Source organism: Ambystoma mexicanum, chromosome 7q (assembly GCF_040938575.1).
Source record: "Ambystoma mexicanum isolate Mex_15411 chromosome 7q, UKY_AmexF1_1, whole genome shotgun sequence".
Classification (NCBI taxonomy): domain Eukaryota; kingdom Metazoa; phylum Chordata; class Amphibia; order Caudata; family Ambystomatidae; genus Ambystoma; species Ambystoma mexicanum.
Window position 1 is genome coordinate 476,911,857 of NC_090941.1, and position 26,291 is coordinate 476,938,147.

The following is a 26,291-nucleotide window of genomic DNA, read 5'->3' on the forward strand; positions in this document are numbered from 1 at the left end:
TTTTGTTTCTAAATTCTTTCCCTCCTCCTTGATTTGGTACTGCTTTGGGAGTCTGTCATAGATATGGAATACGTCGGAGGACCCAATCCCCTCGAAGAACAAGTTACTTTCTTACCTGGTAACGTTCTTTCGATGGGATGGTCCGACGACGTATTCCATATCGCTCCCGCCCTGCCTTCCCCGCTGCAGAATTTCTGTTGCGTTTGCAGCTTACGTTCCGCAAGGCTTTGTGTCGGACTGGCAGTTGACTATTGTCACACGTTCTGGGGGAAAAAACTACAACTGAGGCTACTGGCGTCGTGCGTCCTACTTATCACATCGGATGACGTCGGACGTCGGAGGAGGTCCTCGACGGCGGCGCATCGACGTCATCGACGCAGGACGCAGACGCCGAAAAAGTTTCCGAAGCAGCACAGCTGTGGTGATTACTGTCATAGATATGGAATACGTCGTCGGACCATCCCATCGAAAGAACGTTACCAGGTAAGAAAGTAACTTGTTCTTCTGTGTAAATGGCAATTGAACTGTATTAAGATGACATGGGAATAGGCTTCCTTACATTTAGCTACACTATGCATCACGTGTATAGTAGACAGGTCCATACTGGTATCCAGTGGTGTTACTGAATAGAAAACAGAGAATGCCTTTTTAACCGAAATAGCGAAACAATATTGAATTTTTAATTAAAATCTATTTGGGGGGTGGGGAAAAGGGGTGGGGATGGGTTTGGGGGGGGTTAGATGCACAGGGAAACGGGGGATTGGGGAGGAACCACCCCAAATAAAAAAATAATCGATATTTTTTCAGTAAAAAAAGGTTTGGTAAAAATGTATTCTCTGAAAATTCATTCTGTAACATCACATAGATCTGTCCATACTAAGATGGCACGGAACTAGATTGACGCTCTAGTCAACGTGTCTAATGGCTACACCCTATTACGGAAGCACTGTGAGATTAAAACTCGCCTGAACCTCAGGCGGCTTATGCAACGCTGAAAACCACGAGAAGGATTTGTTGCTCCCGGTGTTAGGCCACTTTAGGTAAGATCAAGATCATAGCTTACCGGCAGATAGAGAGTTGACATCTTTGCTCAGGGAGAGTTCTTGATGCGTTATGAGGAGCAATAAGCATTTATGACGATAAAGGGCTGTCAGGAGCCACATGTTTTATTAAACAAACACATAACCTTGAACATAATGAACTGGATTCTGATCCAGTATACCGCAGGTGCAGTGTTTGAAGCTGTTACCAGTTGGTATTACTGCTGAAAGGCTTAGCGCCCTAAGCTAGTCAGAGTGAGCAAGGCGATGCATCCCATGTCTGTGATTGGAAGGGCCTTAAGGTGGAGGATAAGTGGACAGTATGTAAGATCTGACAGACTGTAATTAGATAACTGTACCCCGCAAGATGTAATATCTTCATTGTATATACATACTATTTTTAATAGCATGCACTCGCTTTGTAGGTAACTGGTGGACCTCATGCAGTCCTCGTGAAACTAACTGACATTTTGAGGACATTCTGGCCAGTAGTATGCCCAATGACCTGCAAAATATTCTGGAAAAATAGAAGTCACACCATTTGACATAATGACATGTAGCCAGACCAAGCCTACAAAGTGCTCTGGACTGGTGTAGTCTGCTGATGAGCGTGGTTGTGATATGTAATTATCAGTTAAAAGGTGATATTACCAGCAGTGTAACCAATTGAGGATGGAAATGATGTCCCTTCTTCTGTGTGTTTGGTCCCTTTTCCAGTTTATTAACAGCCGGGGGTGGTAGTCAATAACTACCTGCGGACCCCAACGAGTGTAGAAACGATGCAGAGTTGATCCCTCTTTTTAGATCCTGAAGAAGTTGACACCCAAGTCTACCTGATCATTGAAACCAATCGACCGACCATTCTACAGATGTCTTTTTGTAACAAGCTGGATACATTGTTAGAACTGGCAAGCCGTAAGGGGTGCTTTGACTGTGTACCGCCGACCAGTGGCATATCTAAATAGATGATGTGGTACATACTCAGGAAAAGGGCAGAATAAAGTTGAAGAAATATCCCTTCTCTGATATTCAGCCCTGCTCTGATATTTTCTTGTAAAATCAGCATTTGTAGACAATGTTTAGCCCAGTTTAGCTATAGGGATTTTACCTCTGGCTATCCCTATTAGATAGGAGGCACTCCATCGTGGCCTAGGGATAGCCTGCACAGAGGGCAGTAGAGTTTTTCCAGAGGGACTGATGAAATTTAGAAGCAGGATTGGTGTTAAAGATGAGGGTATATCTATCTATTGTGATATATTGACTACCCAATGGGTGGATTAGCCCCAGATTCAGAGGGGGTTGTGTTGTACTTAGCGAGCTGTGTATGTTTGTATGAATTGCAGAGAGACAGTTGATAATCTGTTCTGAGATGGCTGGGGTAAAGGAGGGAAAGGAGAAAAATATTTGAGTGTATTCAGCAAAAAAGTTATTTTGAAAGCCAATGGATGAAATAAGTGTTCATAGGGCAGATGTATAGAAGGTGAGGTGCAGGATCAAAGGACTTGTCCTTTGGGGACCCTGACAGGGAGAGCGGTGAGGTCAGAGGTTTGCAAGTTCCAAGAAGGAAGAGGGGTGTGAATGTTATACATTTTAGAGGGAAAGTAGTGAGCAAAGTCATTAGCAGAAAGGGAGGAGGCAATGTATATGATTTGGGAGGTGTGAGCCAAGATTGGAGGGTAGATGAAAGTTTGTGAGGTGATTGTGAAGGGAGGAGATTGGGCTTGTGAAGTAGGAGGATTTGGCAGAGTCCAGTGCAGAGGTTAGGGCAGCAGGGGAATTTTCATAGACTAGGAGTAGGGAAGGTGTCCGTAATTTACGCCAGCGTCTTAGGTCACGGCACATGTTTGTTTTGAGTGTCCTAATATCAGAGCTGATCCCAGACTAAGGACAGAGACGGGATGGTGTGAATGTGCGAGCAGGATAGTGTTGGCCAAATTGAGTCATAAATGCATAGTGAACATGTGAGAAAGCATGGTCAATGGAAGATGCATGAATAGGGGAAATATACAGGAGAGAGGCCCTCACATCATCATCGTAAGGGATAAGAGAGTCCTGCCTGAATTTCCTCTTAGTCATTGAGGAGGGGAGACGAGGACTAGAAGGTGGAGGGACCAAGATCTTGCAGTAAACAATGAAGAGATCAGAGGCAGAGGGGTCAATGGAGAGGTCAGAGGAGGAGAGTGAATTGGCGAAAAAGACCTGGTCAAGAGAGTTCCCACCAGAATGAGTTGGCTAGCCATGGAGGGAGTAGCAGGGGGTAGTGAGGTAGGAGGGATTTAAGTTCAAGGCAACCTTCCCAAGACCTCTGGCTGCCGAGGGCTTGAGAAGGTGAACTCCCCCAGTATGATAATGGCGATGACTGTAGGAAGTGATTCAAGGAGAAACATCAGATCAGGGAAGGAGTTGGTAGGACCAAGGGCTTGATAGAGAGCCAGACCAGTGAGAGGAGTAGGAGGGAGGAAATGAATAATGGCATATTCAAAAGAAGAAGAGTTGATGTCGGAGGGGCTAGAGGATCAGTGTTGAGGGCCTTATTGATCAGGAACCCCACACTGCTGCTCTACCCGACAGGTCTGGGAAAGTGGTAGCAGGTAGCAGTCAGTGTGGAGAGCTTCTATTTTAGCAGTTATGAGGGAGATGCAGGTTTCTGTTATAGCAAGAAGTGAAAGTTCATATTGATAAGAGTGGTAGTGGTCAGTGATGTAGGTAGACTTGTTGCAGAGGGATTTTGCATTCCGAAGGCCAAGTGAAAGAGTGATAGGAGGTGATGGAGAGAAGCAGGTGTTGTGCATTAGACAAGGGGATAGGATAGATGAGGTTGGTGAACCTGGGAGCACGGGAGCTTTTTATTTGATGGCTGTGGGTGCAGGAAGGAAGGAGTATGATGGTGAGGCCAGAGACTGATGGAGAAGTTAAACCAAGTTGAGGCTTAAGGCTGCGAGAGAAGGGAAGTAGAAGAGTGAGTAGGAGGAGTGGAGCGAAATCAAGATGCATGATGGAGTGTAGAAGAAATTGGAGAGTGAAGACAATGAAGAAAGGGTGGGAGGGAGGGGGTGAGCAGGAGGTGGTGGCTGGCTGGCTCAGAAGAAGCAGAAGCAGGTCTAAGTTCTGAGTTGGCCTAGATTGGGGCAATAGGTAATAAAATGACAGTTAACAGACCCACAACAGCAATGTTCCTTATCCCTGCGAAGTAAAAGAAACTCTGCAGTGAATGGCTAGTCATTGGGTGGAAGGATCCCTATGCGTGGAAGCAGAAATCAGGTATAGGGCAAGCTTGGTGAAGTCCTGGCTTGAGCAGGGGGTTCTGGTCCTTTCCAGCCCCAACATGCCCAACTAGGGTGCTGCTTTTGGCTCTTGGCTGCAGACCCCGAGCTGGGCTCCCAGGGGAGATTGAATAAGGTGGGCAGTGTTGCATGTTCCTCTGGTAGATAGCCAGTGTTCCAGATGCCTTCCACCTTTGCAAGCAGAGTCCTGGATGTTGTAGGCCCAGGGAATTTTGTTTTGTAGGCAGGACCCTCAGATGGTGCACAGGGTCCTCTGGCAAAGCAGGATGTGGCAAAGGGGGAAAGAAACATTATTCAAAGGTTTTGTCATATTTCCATCTTTCACAAAAGATTAATCTTCCCGTCTTCTATCTTCAGCCTCATTCATATACTCGAGCACTTTGATCCCACTAGCTCTTGCGCACCCACTAAGCACTGTGGTCAATCCAGCCCCCACAGATCACGCTAGCTTGGAGGCAACTACACTCCAGGGCGCGGTCATTAATGCCAGATCACTCCTGGCACATGCACTAGATGTTGCAGACCTTATCACCATGAACGGCCTAGACTTCCTAGCCATCACCGAAGAATGGCTCCATGCATCAGCTGGCCCTGCACTCTCCCTTGCCATCGCAGAAAGTTACACAATCTTCAGGACAGACAGACAGGTCTCCAAAGGAGGCGCAGTAGCATTCATTGCCAAGAACCAACTTCCCATAAGGGAAATCCCTAACCAATCGTTCCAATCCAGTGAACTGCTATCTATCCAAATGTCCTTATCCACTTCTGTCACCATGACCCTTCACCTTATATACAGACCCCCAGCTCCTGTGCTTTCCTTCGAGGAAGATGTTGCAAAACAACTATCAGAGAACACCAAGCCATGCTCCAGAATCATACTCTTGATTGATCTAAATCTGGGACTCAATAACCCAACCGATGACAACGCCAACACCATCAGAACTTTAGGTTTCACCCACCGTATCATTAACCCTACACACGACAAAGGACGTACTCTCGACTGGCAAGCAGACTTTACCAGCAACACCAGCATCCTCTCTAACATGCCATGTCCTTGACCCCACCATCACGCCATCTCCTTTACTATAACGAAGAACACCTCTACAGCTGCTACCGCTGACCAGGCACCAGCCGTCCTATCCAGAAATACTTGCAACATCACAGCAGAGAAACTACTACCATTGATGCAACCCATTACTAAATACTCAGATAATTCTGCCAATAACCCCTCCACTATGGTAGAGGTATATAACCAGACGCTCCTAGCAGCCATTGCCAAAGTAGCGCCACTGAGCATGCGTAAACCCAGACCTCTAAAACTCCTGATACACCCAAACCTGAAAACATTGTGCAGCACTGAGAGATCTGCTGAGACCAACTGGAAAAAATCCCCCACAGAATCTAACAAAGAAATCTTTACTGCCACCTCCAAAAATTATAAATATGCCATTCTCCAAACTAAAAGTGCCACTTATAATAAGAGAATTGCCAAAGCCAACTCTGGCACTAAGGAGCTCTTCACCATCCTACAAATAACTTGAATCACCAGTGCCACCTCAAGAATCGTGTCTTAAAGACACCGCCTGGTGACCAGATATTCAAAGAGCACTCCTCTACAAAATCACCCTACTACAAATGAACATTGAATCTAAAAAGAATAACCTAACACCATGCCAAACTGATCAGGCCTTTATACATACACCCCAGAACATCAATACACAACTCAAATTTGCCCCAGTCACAACAACAGAAGTCAAGAAAATGTTCAGAAGCATCAAGTCCTCCAGATGTCAAGGGAACGTCATCCTGGCCTCGCTCATTAAAGACTGCATTGCCAAACTTACCCCATTCATCACAACCTTGATCAGTGGCTCATTCGCAATGAGCACTGTCCCAACCAACCTTAAAGATGTGTGGGTCCTCCCTTTACTGAAGAAACCTACTCTACACCCTAACATCCCTAAAAACTACCGCCCCATCACAACAGTACCTTTCCTCTTCAAAATATTGGACAGACAGATCAGTTTATCTGCAAATCCAAAACCATCTGGAATCTAACAACCTCCTAGGCCTTCGCCAATCGGGCTTCAACCCAGGGCATGGCACTGAGTCAGCCCTCCTGGATCTAAAAATACAAATGGACCAGATTAAAGAAAACAGCAATCTAGCGCTCCTCCTCCTATTGGACCTCTCAGCAGCTTTTGATATAGTAAACCATAAAATAGTTTCAACCTCCTTTATAAACGCGTCCTTTGCCTCAGCTACCCTCCCAAAAAACCTTACAGATGCGTGGGTCATGCCGCTCCTAAAAAAGCCCAACCTAGACCCAAACATCCCAACCAACTTCAGATCCATTACTACCGTGCCTTTGCTCCTCAACATTTTAGATAAGTCTGCCTATATCCAGATCCAGAACCATTTAGAATCAAACAACCTCCTAGGCCTCAGACAATCGGGCTTCAGACCAAGGTATGGGACCGTAACTGCCCTCTTGGATCTGAAAATCCAAATGGATGAGGCCAGGGACAATGGTAAACCTGCACTACTCCTCTTACTGCCCATATCAGCAGCATTCAAATTAGTCGACCACAACATCTTAACTAAATATCTCACCACTGCTGCCTCATTCTCTAGCCAAGCCGCTTCCTGGGTTAAATCATTCCTGGCTGACAGATCCATGAGAGTCTTCTCTCCCACAGCTTTGGCCAACCCATCCCCTATCAAATGCGGAGTTCCTCAAGGATCCTGCATATCATCCACCCTCTACAACATTTATCCAAAGCTTCTATTCGACCACCTTGATGACTCAGACGTATCATACACCAACTACGCTAACGACACACAAATACTCATCACTCTATCAGGAAACTAGCAAACTGACACCACTCTCCTCAATGATATCTACAGCAAAATACAGGGATGTATGGCCAATCAGGGCCTCTGTCTCAATGATAATAAAACCGAGATTCTCCTCATTGGCTCCAAACTAAAACTTAGCAAACTAGGCCTGAGTTACACCTCATTCACTATCGATGGCAATATCATCAAAGTAGCTAAGACCTTAGGCTTTTATCTAGATTCTGCCTTAAACCTCCAATGACAAATCAATGCTACCGCCTCCTCTACGGCTTGCACCTCAAAACTGATAAACCCATGCCGACCTTTCCTGAATACCAACAGCTGTCTTACCCTCGCTCGTGCCCTGATAATGTCCAAACTGGACTATTGTAACACCCTCTACTTAGGCACTAGTCAAAAGAATTTGCACAAACTACAAGTTCTGCAAAACAATGCTCTTAGGACGGCCCTTAACATTCCTAGATCGGCCCGGTGCCTCAGAAGGCCTTGCAATTAGGGAGAGTGGGGGGTGGAAACATACTTGCACTCATTATTATTATTTCCTATATACACTAGCCGCTGCCATAAGGTGACATATGGAGAGTACTCCATTTAAATGTTGCCGCAAGGGCAACCGCAAGTACCCTTAGATTGACAAACACGCCACCTGTAATCTCTGTTTGCCTAGGGACCACCCCGAGGCTAACTGCAGAGCATGTAGCCTTTTTAAGGCTAAAACACTAAAGGACCGCTCCACTAAACGTTTGGCCCATCACGCCAGGCAGCCAAGCGCTAGTCCCCGACCTCGGAGAATTGTCCGGCGGGGCAATTATGGGGAACACACCCGGCGACAGGAGCGCTACCCAGACTACTACCCATAAACACACTAATCCCAACCGGGACTCGAAACGCAGGTTGAGTTCTTGGAAAAAGAAGGCACGTAGATAGCGGTCCACAGAATCAGTGTCCTCTGGGCGTTCCAGGTCGAGATCACCTCACGACACACAGCAACCGTCCACAGTTGCAAAAAGTGCCTCGCTCCCCAAAGTCACGGAGGTGTGGTCGTCAGATGACGAATCTGTCCTCCACCCCCAAGCTGCACGCTTAGAGTCGGCTCCGGCAGCCCTTTCGGCGTCTGCCCCTGAAAGTCGACATGCACACTCAAAAGATTCAGAGAGTACCCTACACACTCCCGAATCTCGACGCCAGGCGTAGAAGTAGAAGAGAAAGCACTCTTGTACTCAAGGGGAAGGGGACAAACAGCGGAAAAAGTAATCACACTCAATTTCTGCACCCCAGGTACACAAGGACAGATACAAGTCTTCAGATAAGGATAGATCCAAGACCACTGTCCCTGTCTCTAAACCCAAACTTATCCTCCCACTCCTCAGGATATGGGAATAGAAGAAGAACCTCAACAGGAAGTTGTCATCCCCAGCTCCAGAGAATGGAGCACTGAAGACATAGAGAGGGTAATGAGAAGAATGTCTTCCTTGGCTAATTTCTACGAAAAAAAAACAGAACATTTTCTCAGTTATTAAAGTACCCCTGACAACGCTACTCCTTCAGGATCCAAGGACCCTCAGCCTCCTAATAAGAGACCTCGGTTTGAGACTCCAACCCAGGGCCTGATTTCAGACCCTTACTACATCCAACCTTACCAGCAGTATGGTGAGGATCCAGACATAGAAATATTGGACGACCAAACAGGAGTCAATTATTATGGAGATGACGAGGGCCAAGTTGGGGAGGAGGAAGACGAGGCAGAAGTCTACAATATAGACTCTCCTGTTCGCAAGGAACCACAGGTTACTGACTCTCCAGTAGATAACCAGCCCCTTCTAAATGAGGTCTTAGCTAGAGCTGCCGAGCACTTCCACATAGACACTCAAGGGGCGCAGGAAGAGAGGGACTTTGCAGAGGAGATCATGGGAGACAAGAAACCCATTTCCCAAGCCATTCCAATTCTGAAGTCCATCCAACACAGAAATGATCCTTCCCTCCTCACCCCTAATCTCACCAGGGCTGTAAACCCCAGAATTGAAAAGATGTTCAGGGCCGCCCAGTCAGACCCACTTTACATAAGTGGTCAACTTAAGCCCGACTCGCTGGTAGTCAATGGTCTCAGGCAAGTGGTCAGTGGGACGATCTAGTGGTCGTTTCGCCAACACTGTTACTAAGTCTTCACTGGTGAACAAGAGAGAACCTGTCAAAGGGGAAACCCTTGTTCAATCCGGAGATACAGGCTGTAGTCACTACAGATGCATCCCTATCGGGGATCCCTATCGGGGTGGGGAGCACACCTCCTTCACCACACAGCTCAGGGTCTCTGGTCTCACACAGTGGCCAAGAATCACATCAATCTGCTAGAGCTTCTGGCAGTCTTCAGAGCGCTTCGAGCGTTCAAACCCCACCTGATGAACCTGTCAGTGCAGATCTTAACAGACAGCACAACAGCCATGTTTTACATAAACAAGCAGGGAGGGACTCGTTCACCAAATCTGTCCAGGCTTGCCCAGAAAATGTGGACATGGGCACTCAGATGGGACATTTACCTGTCATCTCAACATGTTCGAGGGGATCTCAATTCACTGGCAGACGCTTTGAGCAGAGATCCCCTCCCAGAAGAACACGAATGGTGTCTGCACAGAGAAGTCGTAGAAGACCTCTTCTCACTGTGGAGTTTCTCCACTATAGACCTATTCGCCACAAGCGAAAACAGACAATGCCCAGGATTTGCATCCAGGTCCCCCCAGCCAGACTCCAAGGGGAACACCCTGTGGATGAACTGGACAGGGATGTTTGCCTACGCTTTTCCACCAACACCTCTAATGAGGAAGGTGGTCAACAAGATGCACAGAGAATCGATGATGCTCATCCTAGTTGCTCCATGTGGGCGAGACAACCATGGTTCCCACACCTGCGCAGACTAGCAGTGTGCGAACCCATCAGACTCCCGTGCTGGCACAACCTACTATCCCAACACCAAGGTCAAACAGTGCATCCTCAACCCAGCTCAATTAACTTGGCAGCATGGCTCCTGAAGTCATAGAGTTCGGCCATCTCAATCTACCACAGAGATGTATGGATATCCTAAAGGAATCAAGGAAGCCAAACACAAGACACTGTTACTTTGGTAAATGGAAAAGATTTGTTATCTGGTGCCAAAATAAACAAATCAACCTGGTTGATTGCACTCCTTCCAATATTGTCACCTACATGCTCCACCTGGTTGACGCAGGATTGGTATTTAATTCACTCAAGGTACACCTGGCGGCGCTGTCAGTTTACACCACCTCCCATAACAAGGTGTCGTGGTGGAAAGTACCAGTGGTTATAGCATTTATGGAAGGGGTAAAGAGACTTCACCCTCCAATTTCTAACCCACCACCAGGATGGGACCTTAATGTGGTGCTTGCTAAACTCATGGGCCCCCCCTTTGAACCCATGCATAAAGCCAGTCTCAAACACCTGACCTATAAAACTGCCTTCTTAGTAGCCATTACATCCATAAGAAGGGTCGGTGAAATTCAGGCTCTATCAGTGCAGGATCCTTTCTTTACTGTTCATAAGGATAAACTGGTTCTACAAACTCATCCTAGGTTCTCACCTAAATTCTTTTCAAAATTCCACGTTAACCAGTCCATTCAGCTACCGGCCTTCTTCCAAGAACCCAAAAGCTCTGCTGAGGTGAAACTACACACTCTAGATGTGCGAAGAGCGGTCCTCCACTATGTAGACAAGACCAGACCGCTAAGAAAAACAGACCAGCTGTTCGTCTCCGTAGCTACAGGCAGAGAGGGAGATTGCGTCTCTAAAGGTACCATCTCAAAATGGATAGTCAAATCTATCCAGCTGTGTTACTCCCTTTCTGATAAAACTCTGCCTTTTACGCCAAGAGCCCACTCTACAAGAGGCACTGGGGCCACTCTGGCTTTCATTGCAAATGTACCCCTTGACACCATGTGCAAAGCAGCTACATGGAGCTCGATTCACACTTTTTCTCAGCACTACTGCATTGACACGCATTCCAGGACAGATACTCAAGTGGGACAAGCGGTTCTAAGACATCTGTTCGCTCATGACCCTTCTCACATACCTCCTCCTTCTTCTAACACTGCTCGCTAATCTATGCACAGCATGTGATCTGAGCAGATTCCACAATCCTCAGAAGGGATACATTGCTCACCGTAATCGTATTTCTGATGCTTGCATCTGCTTAGATTCACATGCGCCCACCCTTCCTCCCTTCTGAGAGAAGGCACATGGATGCTTATAGTCTTATCTTTCCATCTATCTGCTTGGATAATCTGTACTCACGCGACTCCTCATGCTACCTCATGTCAGAAAAAATACAATCTGAGGGTCCTACACGCGTGAGGGATCATGGGTACAGTGGACGTCACACTAGGGATAGTATTACTGGCACACCCTGTGTCGACGCCCATTTTCGAGTTTCGAAAAACAAACTGTAATACTCTGCAGCTTGCACTAGATGTCGGCCTATGCACAGCATGTGAATCTAAGCAGATACAAGCATCAGAAATACGATTACGGTGAGTAATGTATCCCATATATATATATATATATATATATATATATATTATAGAGAGAGAGAGAGATATGCTGGTCAAGCGGCTATGTGGGCTTAATTGCAGGTGTTCATGAAGCACTGCTTCCTGGATTCTTTGTCTGTTTGGGACATCCGCTTTGGCGGAGCAGTGCTGCAGCGTTTCCTAGTATCGGTGGTAGTTCCTCGCAATCCTCCAGGTTCTGTACTCCTTTTGGTGCCTCTCTAAGATGAGGAATCTGGTCAAACTAAATCCATTACAGGAACAAATTACTTGCCTCTCGGTAATGTTGTGTCTGGCGGATTAGTCACTTCCAGCTGCCCCTCATCCCCCCACAGATCCCTTATCGTCCTCCGAGCCATCCTCTTAGGATAGATAGCTTGTTCACCTCCTGCAGTTACGTGGTGCCTCTGCTGCTGAGTTCTAGGGAAAAAGGAAAAACTGAGGTCACCACTGGCTCAATATATACTGCCATTGACATCACTGGTGTGGAGCAGGTCAGTGAATTAAGCTGTTCCACATTAACTATGCATAAAAAGATCTATTAAAGTGTTCCAGATGTTCAGCCAACAAATCTCATAAAGCTCAAAAACCATACCTGATAAAGACCCGCGGAGGGACGGAACACGTGGCAGTAAAGTTTTCAGACGTACTTCTCCAGACTGTGATCGCTTTCCATACTACTCATCCCTCTAGCTCCTTTCGAGTATGCAGTTTCCTCTTCTCTACCCTTTTAATCCTTTCATGAACCTTTGATTGATGTTGCATTTAACTTTGGTACAAAAATCGAAGAGTTCACATGTATTAGTAAACCTACATGTGATTCCTGGGCATTTAAGGTTGTCAAGTTATCCCAATCTGCTTCTGTGGAGTAATATCGATATTGAGTTTTCTAGTTTGAGTTCCCTGTGATAGTTTGACATCAGGCTATTACAGAACACCTAGGTGTCTTGTTAATTTCTTCTTTAAGCTTCTAGCATTTTTGTGGCATAAACATTTATTCTACTTTGTATTATGTTAAGATAATTAACGCATATTAATAGAAAAAATGTGTCCTTTGCATTCCGCAAGTGTTTTTTTAGATACTCTAGTATATTTCAATGGTGTTGTTTTTCATTTCTTCGGCATGGGGCCTGGCATGCATTCACATGCTCATGGACATTCCCCTTCGTCAGGCTGGGAATCCCGGTAAAAAAGGAAGCAGTTTTCCTAGTCTACTCTATAACCAATCACTTTCCTTTGGGTCATATAGCCCCCACCCAATGACAGTTTCAGCCCAGATACATTGCCAGCTGCTCTGTTTGCACCCCAGCCGGTTCCCAGGGACATTTCACTTGACATCCCCACCACCCTCCACACTTCAGTGTCGGAGATACAGCAAAGACTGCCGGCTCCTTCTGTGTCTGGCCCGGTCCACAGCCCTCCTAGACCACCGGCCAGAAGCCCTCATAGGCCAGGTCTTCCAAGGTCGAAGCGTCAGCCTAGCACCGCCGGGCCAAAGAGGCAGCCTAGTCCTTCAGGGCCGAAGCGTCAGCTGACGCAGCCCGCGGCGCCCCAGGGCCTTTGACCCCAGTGGTGGAGGAACTGCCTCATACTGAGACCAGTACTGACACGACACTGCGGCTACACATACAGACGAGTATGATAACTATGTTTCGGCTGATGGAGAGCCGCTGAGTGCCGATGAGCCCTCCAGGGCTTTGCCACATGTCGAGGTCGACTCTTTCCACACCATGATCTTGAGGGTGTCTGCACTCTTCAGTTTGGTGCCGGAGAAGAAGACGAAAGAGGTATTTCTCTTTCAACGTCACGAGGAAGAAAGTCTTGTCGATTCCTCTGCTGGACGATGTCTGGGAGGAAGGTTTGGCCCTGATGAAGAAGTAATGCACCCTACAAGAGAGACATACTGAAGAAGTCGACAGACTTGTGTACTCGGCCCCCAGATGCTTCAGATTGCAGCCGTCTCCAAACTCTGCGGTCTCTGCCACAGCCAGGAAGTGCTCATCGAATCCTTCATTCTCTTTCATGGTACCTCTGGACAAAGAGGGAAAGAAGCTTGCTGCAGTGGGCAAGCACATCATTTACACCACAGCTTCCACCGTCAAGGCTGCCAATGTCCTAGCCATCCTGTTTCGCTACAACAGCGAGCTAATTTTAGACTTCCTGCCGGACGACAAGAAGGACGAAGCCCTGGCCCTGTTCCAGGAGGGCAAGGTGGCCTGGGACCACGCCATCACGGTGGTGCTGGACATAGCGGACTCCGGATTCCGCCAGATGGACAATGAGGGGGATGCCAGGTTTGGCTGAAGACCACGAACTTCAGGCCGGACGTCCAGTCCAAGGTAGTGGACATGCCCTTTGATGGGGACAGTTTGTTTGGCAAGGCTGTGGACGAGATGCTCCAAACAATTAAAACAGATACAGAGATGGCACGATCGCTGGGGACACTGTGGCAGAGGAGATCGTCGTCCTTTTGGTCCTCAATAGGGAGGTCCAGCAGGTCCTCCAAGGGTCTTACTACCCCATATCGTCAGCCCTTCTGCTCTACAACCCAGGAAGGCTACAGAAGCCGCTCACTGGCCTACAGTAGTGGAGGACAGCATCAGCATCACCCGCAGGCCAGGACGCAGACACCCAAGCAGGCCTGAACCAGCCGTGGACCACAGCCCTACTTTCGCACCCCAGTGCGAGGCCGGCTAGCAAACATTGTGGAACCGTGAACGACCATCACCACAGACAAATGGGTGCTGGGTGTTCTTCATCAAGGTACAGCCTGGAATTCCAACACAGGTGCCCTTGCATTCCTCCTGTGGCGCGTCAAGAACTGCACATGACTCAACTGCTGCTGGAGGTTCAAGCCATGCTAAGGAAAGGGGCTATAGAGCCGGTTCCTCAGCTCCTCCGGGGCTCCAGAGTGTACTCCAGATACTTTCTAGTGAGGAAAAAGTCAGTAGGGTCACAGCCAATCCTAGACTTAAAACGCTTCTACAAGTACTTGAAGTCCTAGTAGTTCAGGATGGTCACGTTGCAGCACGTGCTGGACTAACTGGAGGAAGGGGATTTCCTGGCGACTTTGGCCCTGGAAGATGCCTACTTTCACGTCCCCATTCACCCAAAGCATCGGAAGTTCCTATGGTTTGTGGTCAAGTGAAGGCACTATCTGTTCAAGGTGCTACCCTTCAGCCTGAAATCAGCACCAAGGGTGCTCACGAAGTGCTTGGCCCCGGTGGCAGCACATCTGTCTCGAGGGCATCCACATCTACCCTTAATGGACGACTGGCTCATCGGCTCCCGCTCTCGCGCGCAGGCGAACCAGCTCACAGCAGAGACTGTATGCTTGCTGATGGAACTCGGATTCTTCATCAATTAATCAAAGTCCTGCGTCAAGTCATCACAGAACTCTCTGTGCCTGGGCACCCGTCTCAACACGGTTGCACACCTGGCTACCCCCTCGGAAGAGAGGATGAGAGCCATCCTGGGGAAGGTACAGCACCTTTCGTCGGCTCAATCTGCAACAGTATGAGCCACCAGGTCGCTTTTGGGCATGGTGTCCTCCTGCATCCAATCCATTCCCTTCTGCAGGCTCAAGATGAGGCCTCTTCAAGAGTTACTGGATGCAGTCAATGTAGGTCACGGGCTCTTGGACGGATCACTCTCACCCACGAGTTCCGGCAAGCTCTATGATGGTGGATGGTGCGTCCACATCTCACTCAAGGAGCTCCTTTTCAAATATTGCAGTAACAGGTCACGTTCACCCTCGATACCTCCCTAGAAGGGTGGGACACACACACCGGACAATTGCATGCCAAAGGCCTCTGGCTCCCGAAGAAGAAAGACCTCCACATCATTGTCCTGGAGCTCTGGACAGTCTTCTGGGCCCTCATATCCTTCCAACCTCAGCTGCAGGGGAAGGTTGTGTGGATCTTCATGGACAACACCATCACCATGTTCTACATCCGGAAGCAGGGCAGGACGCGCTCTCCTTGGAAGCAGGCACCAAGAACACCATTGCAGGCTCGCTCAGAAGGGACCTGAGGTCCTGCCACAAGTGGGAGTTTCGTCAGCATCAAGTGTTCGTTCTGTTCCGCAAGTGGGGTCAACCTCGGCTTGATCTCTTCACGACAATGGCCAATTCCAAATGCTAGAAGTTTGCCAGCTGGTTACATCAGCCAAGGAGCCTGGAGGATGCCTTCTCGTACGATTCCGTTCCTGCTGCGTGTGATAAACACACTCAGATGGTGTCCTTGCAGGGTGATACTCATTGCACCAGCGTGGCCATGGCAGATCTGGTACGTGGACCTGATCCATCTGATTTTGATTTTGATTTTGATTATTTCTAAACGCACACCAGGCAGACCAAACTGCATTCGGGCGCAGTTGTTAACTAAGAAATGACATTTGGCTGTGGGGAGCTGAAGGGGGCTGTATATGCCCTATAGTTAGGTTCACTTGAATAGGTAGGTTTTCAACTCTTTCCTGAAACCCTCTAGAGACTTACATGATCGTATGGCAACGGGTAGCTCGTTCCATACTTTTGGGCCAGATACAGAAAACCTCCTATCGCCTTTCGAGGTACTTTTGGTACGTGGAACATCCACCAGAAGTTTATCTCCTGACCGGAGGTCTCTAGTAGGTTGGTGGTGAATTCTTGTGATCAGGTATCTGGGTGCAGTTTTATAGTACCACTTATACATGAGGCATGCCACTTTAAATTTTACTCGATCCTCCACCATAAGCCAATGGAGTGCTCTCCGAGATGTTGAAACATGATCGCTTTTCTTTAAGTGGGCTATAAGTCTAACTGCTGCATTCTGTGCCCTCTGAAGTCTCAACATCTGTTTCACTGGAATCCCTATCATCAGACTGTTACAATAGTCAAGATGTGAGTTTACCAGCGCTCCTACAACCACAGAGTGATCTTGGGCTGCTATGAAGGGAGTATGTTCCTGAGCATCCGTAAGGATCTGTCAGTGGCTCTGTCCATCCGGCTACCTCCACTTCCTGATCTTCTCTCCAGAGAAAACGGGACAATCCTGCACCATGACAGCGACAAGCATCGCTGAACCTCATGGCCTGGCTTCTTCAGCCCTAGAGTTTGGGCATTATTCCTTTCTGCTGGAGTGCAAGACGACCCTGGCCAAGGCCAGAGCTTCCTGTACACTCTCGTGCTACAGCCACAAATGAAAATGCTTCAAAGTGTGGTACAGGACACCAAAGATTACACTGCTGCAAATCACAGCTCTGCAACTCCTTCCGTATCTGCTTTCCCTGGTCAAGGCTGGCCTGGCTCACACCTCTATCAAGGAGCATCTGGCTGCCATATCCTGTTACACTAGGGCACCGGGCAAGCCCTTCCTGTGGTCGCACAGGCTCGTCAAGGAGTTCCTCAAACATTCCTCAAGGGCCTCTTCAGGACATTTCAGCCAGTGAAGGCCCCTGCTCCAGCTTGGGAACTCAAAGTGGTTTTGACTAAGCTTATGGGGGCCCCGTTTGAACCAATGCATCAGGCCCCTTTGAAGTTTCTCTTGTGGAAGACAGCTTTCTTAGTGGCCATCCCCTCGGCCAGGCATGTCGGGTAGATCCAGGCCCTCTCTTGCAAGCAGTCGTACTTGTCTTTCCACGCTGCAAGGGTTGTGCTGCAGACCAACCCCAGCTTTATGCCGAAGGTTCCTTCAAAATTCCACCTCAACAAACTTTTTGTTCTGCCAGTCTTCTTCCTGATTCGCTGGACGTTGCTTGTGCCTTGAAGTTTTATGTGGCACACACACAGGACTTTGGGTAGACATCTCAACTCTGTGTGCATTTTTGACCTTTGAATCACAGGAAGGCCCTGTCTAAGGCTCCCATATCCAGGTGGCTCTCAGGCTGCAATACGCAATGTCATCGTCTGGCCAACAGACCTCTTCCTGTCTTGCGGAGAGCCCATTTCAACAGAGCCATTGCAGCGACGATAGCGCTTCTCTCTGGTGTGCCACCGCTCGACATTAGAAGGGCTGCTACGTGGTAGTCTGCCCACACCTTCACAAGATTTTACTGCATCGACAGGGATTCCAGGGAGGAGTCATGGGTCAGCCAGGTGGTGCTACGCAACCTCTTTGATGGAGATGAGTCTGTCCAGGGCTAAGTGCATTGCTTCTGTGAGCATTGCCACCTCCCATTATTGTGTATGTATTGCTATGTAATCTTATTCATGAGCATGCAAATCCGTGCCAGACCTCATGCTGGAGAAGTATCACTTTACTTACCTGTAACTCCCGTTCTCCAGCATGGGTCGGGCATGGATTCACATGCAAACCCTCCCTCCTTCGCCTCTGTGGCTCTCCTTGGTTCATACTGCCACTTTACATGGTCTACCAAATCTGCAGACAGCCTCCGGGGATGGAGCTTAGGGAGACCGTCATTGGATTGGGGCAGCATGACCCAAAGGACAGTGATTGGTCATAAAGAAGACAAGCCGTTTTCAGGCTAAAGCAAAACTTTCTTTTTTACCGAGTATTCGCAGCCTGACCACGGGAAATATTCATGAGCATGTGAATCCATGCCAGACCCATGCTGGAGAACAGGAATTACAGGTAAGTAACTTGCTCCTTATTCACTTAGTTTGGAGCAAGGCAGTGATTTTTAGATAAATAATTATAATTGCATGTGGCTTTTGTTCAATGTTTAGGTGCTAAAATGATGTATTTTTTGGACAAGTCGAGACAAGAGAAAGCAATTGCGATAGCTACAAGGTTGGATTCTGATGTCACAGATACAAATGTGAAGGTAAGTGCTTTACTTTGACCTTTTTGGTCAAATGATACTATTTTCATTTGTCTTTTTATTCAGTTTTCTGCCACATCATAACCGCTCCTCACTGCATCCATTTCATTGCATTGAAATGCATCCATTAAATATACTTAATGTGAGCATGTAGTGATCTGTACCTGGTTCGGTTTCAAACTTCCAAAACAGTTTTTGTTTGGCTTAAGGGTTATTATTTGCACAATTTGTGGGATTGTCAGACATTAAAGGTGCTTTGAAACCCAGTGTATCATTTTTATCCCTACAATTGTGGTAGAGTTAATGCCAGCTCCACACTTGGCGCTCATGCCATTCCAACAGAGGTGCAGTTAGTCATTGATGTAATATTATCCGGTGACGCCCTCCCACTCCACCTCACCCTTGTTTTTTCACTTTGATTTACCTTGGTATTGTACTTTACCTACTGGTGAACCAGAGCATCCTTGAAAGTCACCCCAAGATTATTTAATGCCTGCAGCACAACAAATCAAGTTAAATGAAGTAGACAGACCTCTTGGCGTTGTGATTCTCTCTGATTATAATGGTCCCTAAAACAGTTATTCTAGCTGAAAACACCCCAATTGTCAAGTAATGCCAATTATTCTCCCCATTATTTGAGTATTATGATAGTGATTACTCCAATCAGATATTCATTGTCCATTTATCTCCCTTTTCAGAAGGTTATTTGTCACTTATTTCACCCCATCACCCAATTTCATGTTATATTCCCTCGCCCCCTTCGCCTAGTTTCATGCTGTTCTCACCCCACAAGTCAATATTGTATTGAATAACTTCTAGACCAGTATTTTCCAGTAATCATTTCATCAGCCGGTGTCATGCAATGATAGTCCTCAGCCAGTAGTCTACAGTAATCATCTAGTATATTCCATTGTTTATCCCATGAGGCAGTAAAGTACAATACTCCTCTGATATTGTACAATAATCACTCCATCAGCTCGGATTGATTACATGTCCTCCATGTGCACTACCATTGTGCAACAATTTTGCCTTCCAGCCTATGTTGTATCCGAAATCGGGCATGCCGACCTGTAAGCTTGTGGGCCTCTTGAGTCCCTCTGCAAGGTTGACTGATTGTCCTTAACAAGAAAAAAATATTTATGCTGGAGAGTCTACCAGTTATACAGGAGCAGTGTTCTAAAGGTATATTGACCGCCTTTAGGTGGCTGAGGATATGATGCTCTAACAGTTATAAAAATGAGGAAGTGCCTTTCAGGGGTGATGATATGATCTTTACAACTAGGGTAAAACAGCAGTTTGGCTGCATCATTTGGAACCACAAGCCTGCAAGTTAAGTTGATGCAGTTAGATAAATCCCCTGATATGAAATGATATGATATGATATGGCATTTATAACGTGCCTATACACCAGTGTTTCATCACCATATCATGCCCTACCATCTCCTTTTTTCAAAATGTACTAGCTATAAATGCAGTCTATACTACCATAGTACAGACCGCATTTATAGCTAGTACATTTTGAAGAAAGGAGATGGTAGGGCATGATTCAGAGTAATGTGTGTAAAGCAAAGTAATTGATCTGGACTCCTTTGTTGATGCGAGGCACAAGGCTTAGGCTGCTGTCCAACAGAAGTCATTGTTTACTCATCTTTGTGAATAGGAGCATTATTTCTTGCCTGAGCTGGGGTTGTGGTATACAAGGGGGATTTCTTCAGACCGTAAGATCTGTTTTTTGGCAGGTTGCACTCATGGCAGTTTCTAGTGATCTAGAGATGGATGATATGCGATACTACGAACAGTTCCCAATTGCTTTAGAGCACTGGGAAAAAAGAAGATAGGGGTGAGAAGCAGAAAGTGGATGCAACAGGTGGGAGGAAACACATTATTGACAGCATTTGATGGTACATTGCTGACCAATGAGTGCTTATAAGGGAAGGATTCCCAGATACAAGCATGGGTGTCTAACAGTAAATGTCCTAGGTGTTCTGGAAGAGATGGGATGTTTAGCATTCCTGAATAGCGGGTAGTTTAGGAGAAAGAGGATCTCTTCTGTCAACGCACACATTGATGACACAGCATTCGGTGCCCCATATTGGATTATTGTCCCCATCAGTGAAGTCTCTCAGGGAATGTGCTCTTAAGATGATTTAGCATGTATCCATATACAAAGCCCTTCCTGCATAATGGTTGAGTTAATAAACACTTTACTTAAATGAATGGTACTACCAGAACTTTCCATATATATATTATAGGGTGGTCGTCGCCACCCTATAGTTAAGGCGAGTACTTAGTACCATAGGAAATCGGAACAATGAATTGCTAATAATTGTTGACTCGTATGACGGATTTGGCTGAAATTTTGCAAAACAAAACTTTGTCACACCCCAGCTATAAATATTTGACAGAGAAGGGGGCGCCCCCTTCACCCTTTTGGAACTGACCTCTTGAAAATGGCTTCTTCACTATCTACTCTATTCAGCAGTTCGTAGCCACATTGCCACATGCTGTGATTGGCTGATTTGGCCCTGAAGAGCCAACCACAGCAACCCAAAGGCGCAAGCCGGCCTTCTTTACAAAGGCCTGATTTAACAAGGCCTGTCCGTGCCTGTCGCTGCCTGGAGAACTGGGAACTGGCCATAACACTCTTTCTATTCTGCTCACTATCACGTGCCCGCTCCCTAATATAAATCCTGGGAGACGTCGCCTCTCTGGCCTGTAAGCTGCTCATGAAACACGCTCACAAGGCGGTAAGACTAATAACAATTGTGGACACAGCATTGCTCGCCCTACATGGGAAGTAAAGTTTATCACCTACAAGCCCTTGCGAGCTTCAATCCTATTTCGTATGTACCCGCTGCCCTAAGCTACTTTATCTATGGCAAGTGACATGCCCCCACCTAGTGATCTAAAATGAGCCGCACAACTGCTTTGCTGACCCTCGATTCAATTGTTACATCTATTGTAGCGAGATTGACCATTCACATTATAATTGCATTATCTAAACTACTCGATTAGTTCGACTGTATTTTAGACGTTCATCCTGTTCTAGCCAAATTGGCTTTCTATTCATTGCCCATCCGATACAGCGTCATTGTGTATCTGTATTGTATTTTGCCTAACTTTTGCAGCCGGCCCGTCCGCTTGCATTACACATGCCCAATTCATAATGAGCTAAACCGCCCATTTGCATTTTAAATGCCCTACATGATTTAGCATTATCGCTTAAATGCATATTATCTCTAGAATTGTTGGAATGTACTACCTATGCTTTATCTGACCCAGATGAACCTATGCCACTGCACCATTAATGCTGCACTACTGCATTACACATGCCAGCCTTTTGGTAACCCGTTACTTTTGCACCGCAGGAACTGCTGGATCCTATCATAATTGCTAGTTAGACCTGCTGCCTAATATCTGTGTTTTCGTTAGCACTACCACCGTGACGGTTTATCGTGTAACCACTGTGCAATACTGAATTCATATGCTTGTTAATATGCTTATGTCACATTTTACTCGCCCCCTCCATGGGCGACTCCTCTGTCCTTCCCATTTCTAATCTATCTGCCACACAGGACCGCTGATAGCACATTACTATCTAGTCATCCGTCCTCTGAAGCTCAGCGCATTGGCCCCTGTGCATTAATCTAGCCAATGGTCCCAGCACACTGACCCTGATCTCAGAAACTGCTAACAGCCCTCTTTGCCTCAAATTATGCCTCATACTGGCAAACTGCATCTAGCCCACACTGCCTATCACTGTGCCCTACACTGGTAAATTGTATCTAGCCTATCACTGTGCCTTGCATTGGTAATTGTATTTAGCCTATCATTGTGCCTTACTTTTGGTAAATCGTATTTAGCCTACCAGTTTGCCTTACATTGGTAATTGTATTTAGCCTATCATTGTGCCTTACATTGGTAATTGTATTTACCCTCTCACTGTGCCTTACATTGGTAAATTGTATCTAGGCCATCACTGATGTATAGCTATAAATGAAGTGCAATTTCATTGTGCCTTATGCCCTATCTTCGTGCCTCATGCTGCCAAACTGCATTTAGCCCAAAGTGCCATTTCATTGGGCCTCATGCTCTATCTTTGTGCCTTATGCTACCAAACTGCATTCAGCCCACAGTGCCCTACCATTGTGCCTTGTATCAGTGTGCTGCCAAACTATATTTAGCCCACAAACTGTGTGCCCTGTACAGGAAAATGATATCCAGCATCCAGCCTATCTTAGAAGCCATGAATCTTGTTCTAGCCAAAAGTATTATCATCCTAACGATACACCTCTTAGTTAACACCAACACTCCCCCCTCGCCCAAACCACTTGACTGCACTTTCTGGCCACTGCCATGTCCTTCGCCAACTCAGCTGCAGCTTGTCATTGTTCCTTTTCCCTTTGTAGACACTCAGTGTGGAGTTGGATACTCATATCCTCATAGTACAACCGTCAGCAGAGAGGATATCAAAGATGCTGGGGTTCGTCTCATGGTTTCTCTGCAGTGCCTCCACCACGGTACGTCGGTTCAAATCCTTCCTGAGCATGATGTCCTCCTGTATATACCTGAATCTCAAATGAAGGTTACGAATGAGGCCGATCCAGGAAACACTGGAGTCCACCAATGGACACAAGCCTACGGCTCTTGGGAAGACTTCCTCCTCCTCACACCATCCATCTGCAGGTAGCTGCAGTGATGGGGCAAGGGTAAAAATCTATCTCAAGGCATGCCGTTTCAGGCACCCACCTTGACAATGATCCAAAGGACGAATGCATCCCTCTCAGGCTGGGGAGCACATCTGGGGGGACTTCAAACAAAAGGCATATGGTTGTCACAGGACTCTCAGCTCCACATCAGCGTTCTAGAACTCAGAGCTATCCATTGGGTACTGAAGTCATTCAGCGAGTATTGCCGGGCCAGGTAGTCACAGTCCAAACGGACAATACAACCTCCATACATTACACCAGCAAGCAGGGAGGCACAAAGTCAGCAAATCTTTGTATGGAAGCGCAGAAGCTATGGAGTTGGACCCACAAGTACAAGGTTCAAGTACGAGTGGAACACCTGCCAGGAAAAGACAAAGTCCTGAGCAGAGATTACTTATCGTCCCACAAATGGGAATTGGATGATAAAAAGTAAATCGAATTTTCCACAGATGGGGCCAACCGGAGATCGATCTGTTTGCAGCATACAGCAACGTGAAAGGCTCTAACTTTGCCTCCAGGTACCTAGATAAACAATCTGTGAGGGACACATTTGTCTTGTATTGGGTGGTTCCTCTCCGGGTTCCCTCCTACACCATTGATAGCATGCGTTCCTGAGAAGATGAAGGAACAAACATGCCAAATGATTATCGTAGCACCGGCATGTGCACACCAAGTTTGGTATACTGTAAGTGAATTCAATCCGGCACACACCCAGGTCAAAGCTCAGCATGTAGTGCACAACTGAAATCCTTATTTATTTTTGTCTAAAAGTTCATTTATTCTGAACGATATACCACTCATATCACACCCTTCTCCTGGAACCCCCCCGCCCGATTCACACTGAACCAGGAATCAGGCTGGTTTGCAAAGGTAAATATATATTAGTGTATTTAAGATTTAATCACAATATGTTTTAATAGGTACACAACAATCACCAATGGGGTGATGTAACACTGAATAATCTCTTTAATACACGAGGAGTAAGTAGTGAGCAAAACAATTCAGCAATAATACGTTTGTGTTGTTCAGATAGCACTGTGGTTACCAGTTCCCCCTGCACACCCCTCAACCCCCAATAGGTAATGTAAAGAGATAGGAGGAGAGAAAAGGTATTTAGGAATGGCAGAAATCAAATAGAATATCAATCCCACTTTCCCCCTTTCAAACACAAGAGAAAACGGAATTGACTGTCACGCTGTCAGAATGGCTTTTAAAGTTATCTTTAGAATGGACTGGGCAAAAACACCAAATATGGTCAAAATTTCTGAAATTGTTATAAATTATTATGGGAGCCGCTTTGGATAGTTGCACACAAACACAAGCAATGATTTAATCCAAAGAAAACATTTGAAATCTGAAAATTCAAGTCGGAAGCAATTAAAAGCTGTTTTACACGTGTAAAAATGTCCCAAAACGAAAATCCGCGGCTAACTTTTCACTGCGCGATATTCGCAATAACGAGAGAATCGCATTGATTTGGAATGCGGTACTAGGTGCTATGGATAGATGTGGATGTTAGCTACAAGCAGGAGTTGAAATTAGTTTCTATCACAAAAACTGAGGGAGATACAGAGGTTCTAGTAAAGGTTGTTTTTCGAGAAAGGCGCGAGAATGGAAAACAGGCATGCACTTTTAAAAATGACAATGGCTTTCTTACACTAGAGGGTGACTATGAAAAAAATGAATACCACACAGGAACACAGTTACTTGATCAGGGTGACTGCCTGCTAAGGAAACTCGCCTTCTTCAGATGAGAAAAGGATCAGCTCAGAGATAGTTCTAACAATACTGGTTCTGGAGAAAAGATAGGATGGTTTGTTTGGAGAGAGGGTTCAGACAATACAAAGATACTCTTAACAATACAGGTTCTGAATACAAGATGGGATGGGTCTAAGATAGGGATAAGACTATGCAAAGTACATATGCTAGTGACACATTTCTTCCTATTTATACTCACTCACTGGATACGTTTTTAAATGGGATCGTCAAGTCAGGGGATTGGATCTGGTTTAGGAAAGACAGCTGGGCACATCGGTCTGGGGAGGGTCTGCAAGGCGCTCTGGTCACAGCAAGGCAAAGGACTGGACAGGGTCAGCGAGGCGCTCTGGTCACAGCACGGCACTGGACTGGACTGGATCTGCCCTTCTTGGTTTTGAGGATATTTCAATTCTGCAGGCAAGCAGTAACAGCAGAGCCCTGCTGTATCATGATGCTTCCCCCCTATGCTTGTGGGGTTCCGTTCTAGAATTTGAGGCCTAGCTGAGAATGGTTCAGCTATGCAATAGGCCTTTTTCTTTGCCAAGTTTCTGGAGTCTGGAGCAAGGAAGATGTAGATTTCAGCAGTAGGGTGCTCCGCCAGCATCAGGATAGTGAGTGAATCTGTCTGTCCTTATGAGTGGTGAGCTGTCTCTATTTATGCTATGAAATGTCATCATAAAGGGGGTGTGTGGGCCGGTTTAGCCTAAGCTTGCCCCTTTGAAAGGTGAATGGGTCAGAGTCTACTCTCTGCCTTGATAGGAGGAGAGAAACAGAGTGTCATCTTTATGGTACAATTTTATGAGGCTGAGAATCCACCCATAGCCCCTGGAACACAAAGTCTACTTTTGCACAATACATATTTACACATGTGCAACCTCTATAACAATCACATATACAAATTACATATTTTACATAGCATCTATTCCTCAAAACCCTGTAGCTGTGGGATCTGGTCCCCGCTTTCCACAGAATTTTGCCCTTTTCACTATGAACACAATGTCTGATTTTTAAGCAAATTTCTACAAGTGTGCATGTTTAACAGGGGAATGAGTGTATAAAGTTTCACAGTTCTAGCGGAAATACATTTTGCGTAAAATCACATTTCTTGCCATTGCTGTCCAGAACATGTCACACAGTTCTGGCACCTCTTCACCCGTGCAGCCAGAAATTAATTTAACAACTCTGTTATTTTTATATTTTTCACAATTTTAAATAGTAAGCTATCATTCTTTTTAAAATGTGTTCTTCATCCATGTTAAGCAGGAAATGGTCGCTTGGCTCCACCCCTTGGTCTCTCCCTGGAAGCCCAGGAGCCATCCCCCATGTTTG

At 46.4% G+C, this 26,291-nt stretch overlaps 1 protein-coding gene across 3 annotated transcripts in view; it reads left to right on the top strand.

The window, feature by feature from the left end:
• The window catches only part of NAA16 (N-alpha-acetyltransferase 16, NatA auxiliary subunit), a 2,654,788-nt gene that overhangs the window by 2,467,913 nt on the left and 160,584 nt on the right, over positions 1–26,291 (top strand). For 2 of the 3 annotated variants that reach the window (XM_069640524.1, XM_069640523.1), the window contains exon 19: positions 18,401–18,498. The exons of the other annotated variant lie outside the window; for it this stretch is intronic. In XM_069640524.1, the coding sequence (XP_069496625.1) occupies positions 18,401–18,498 (98 nt within the window). The remainder of the gene's footprint in view (positions 1–18,400; positions 18,499–26,291) is intronic. 3 annotated transcript variants of the gene reach the window in all.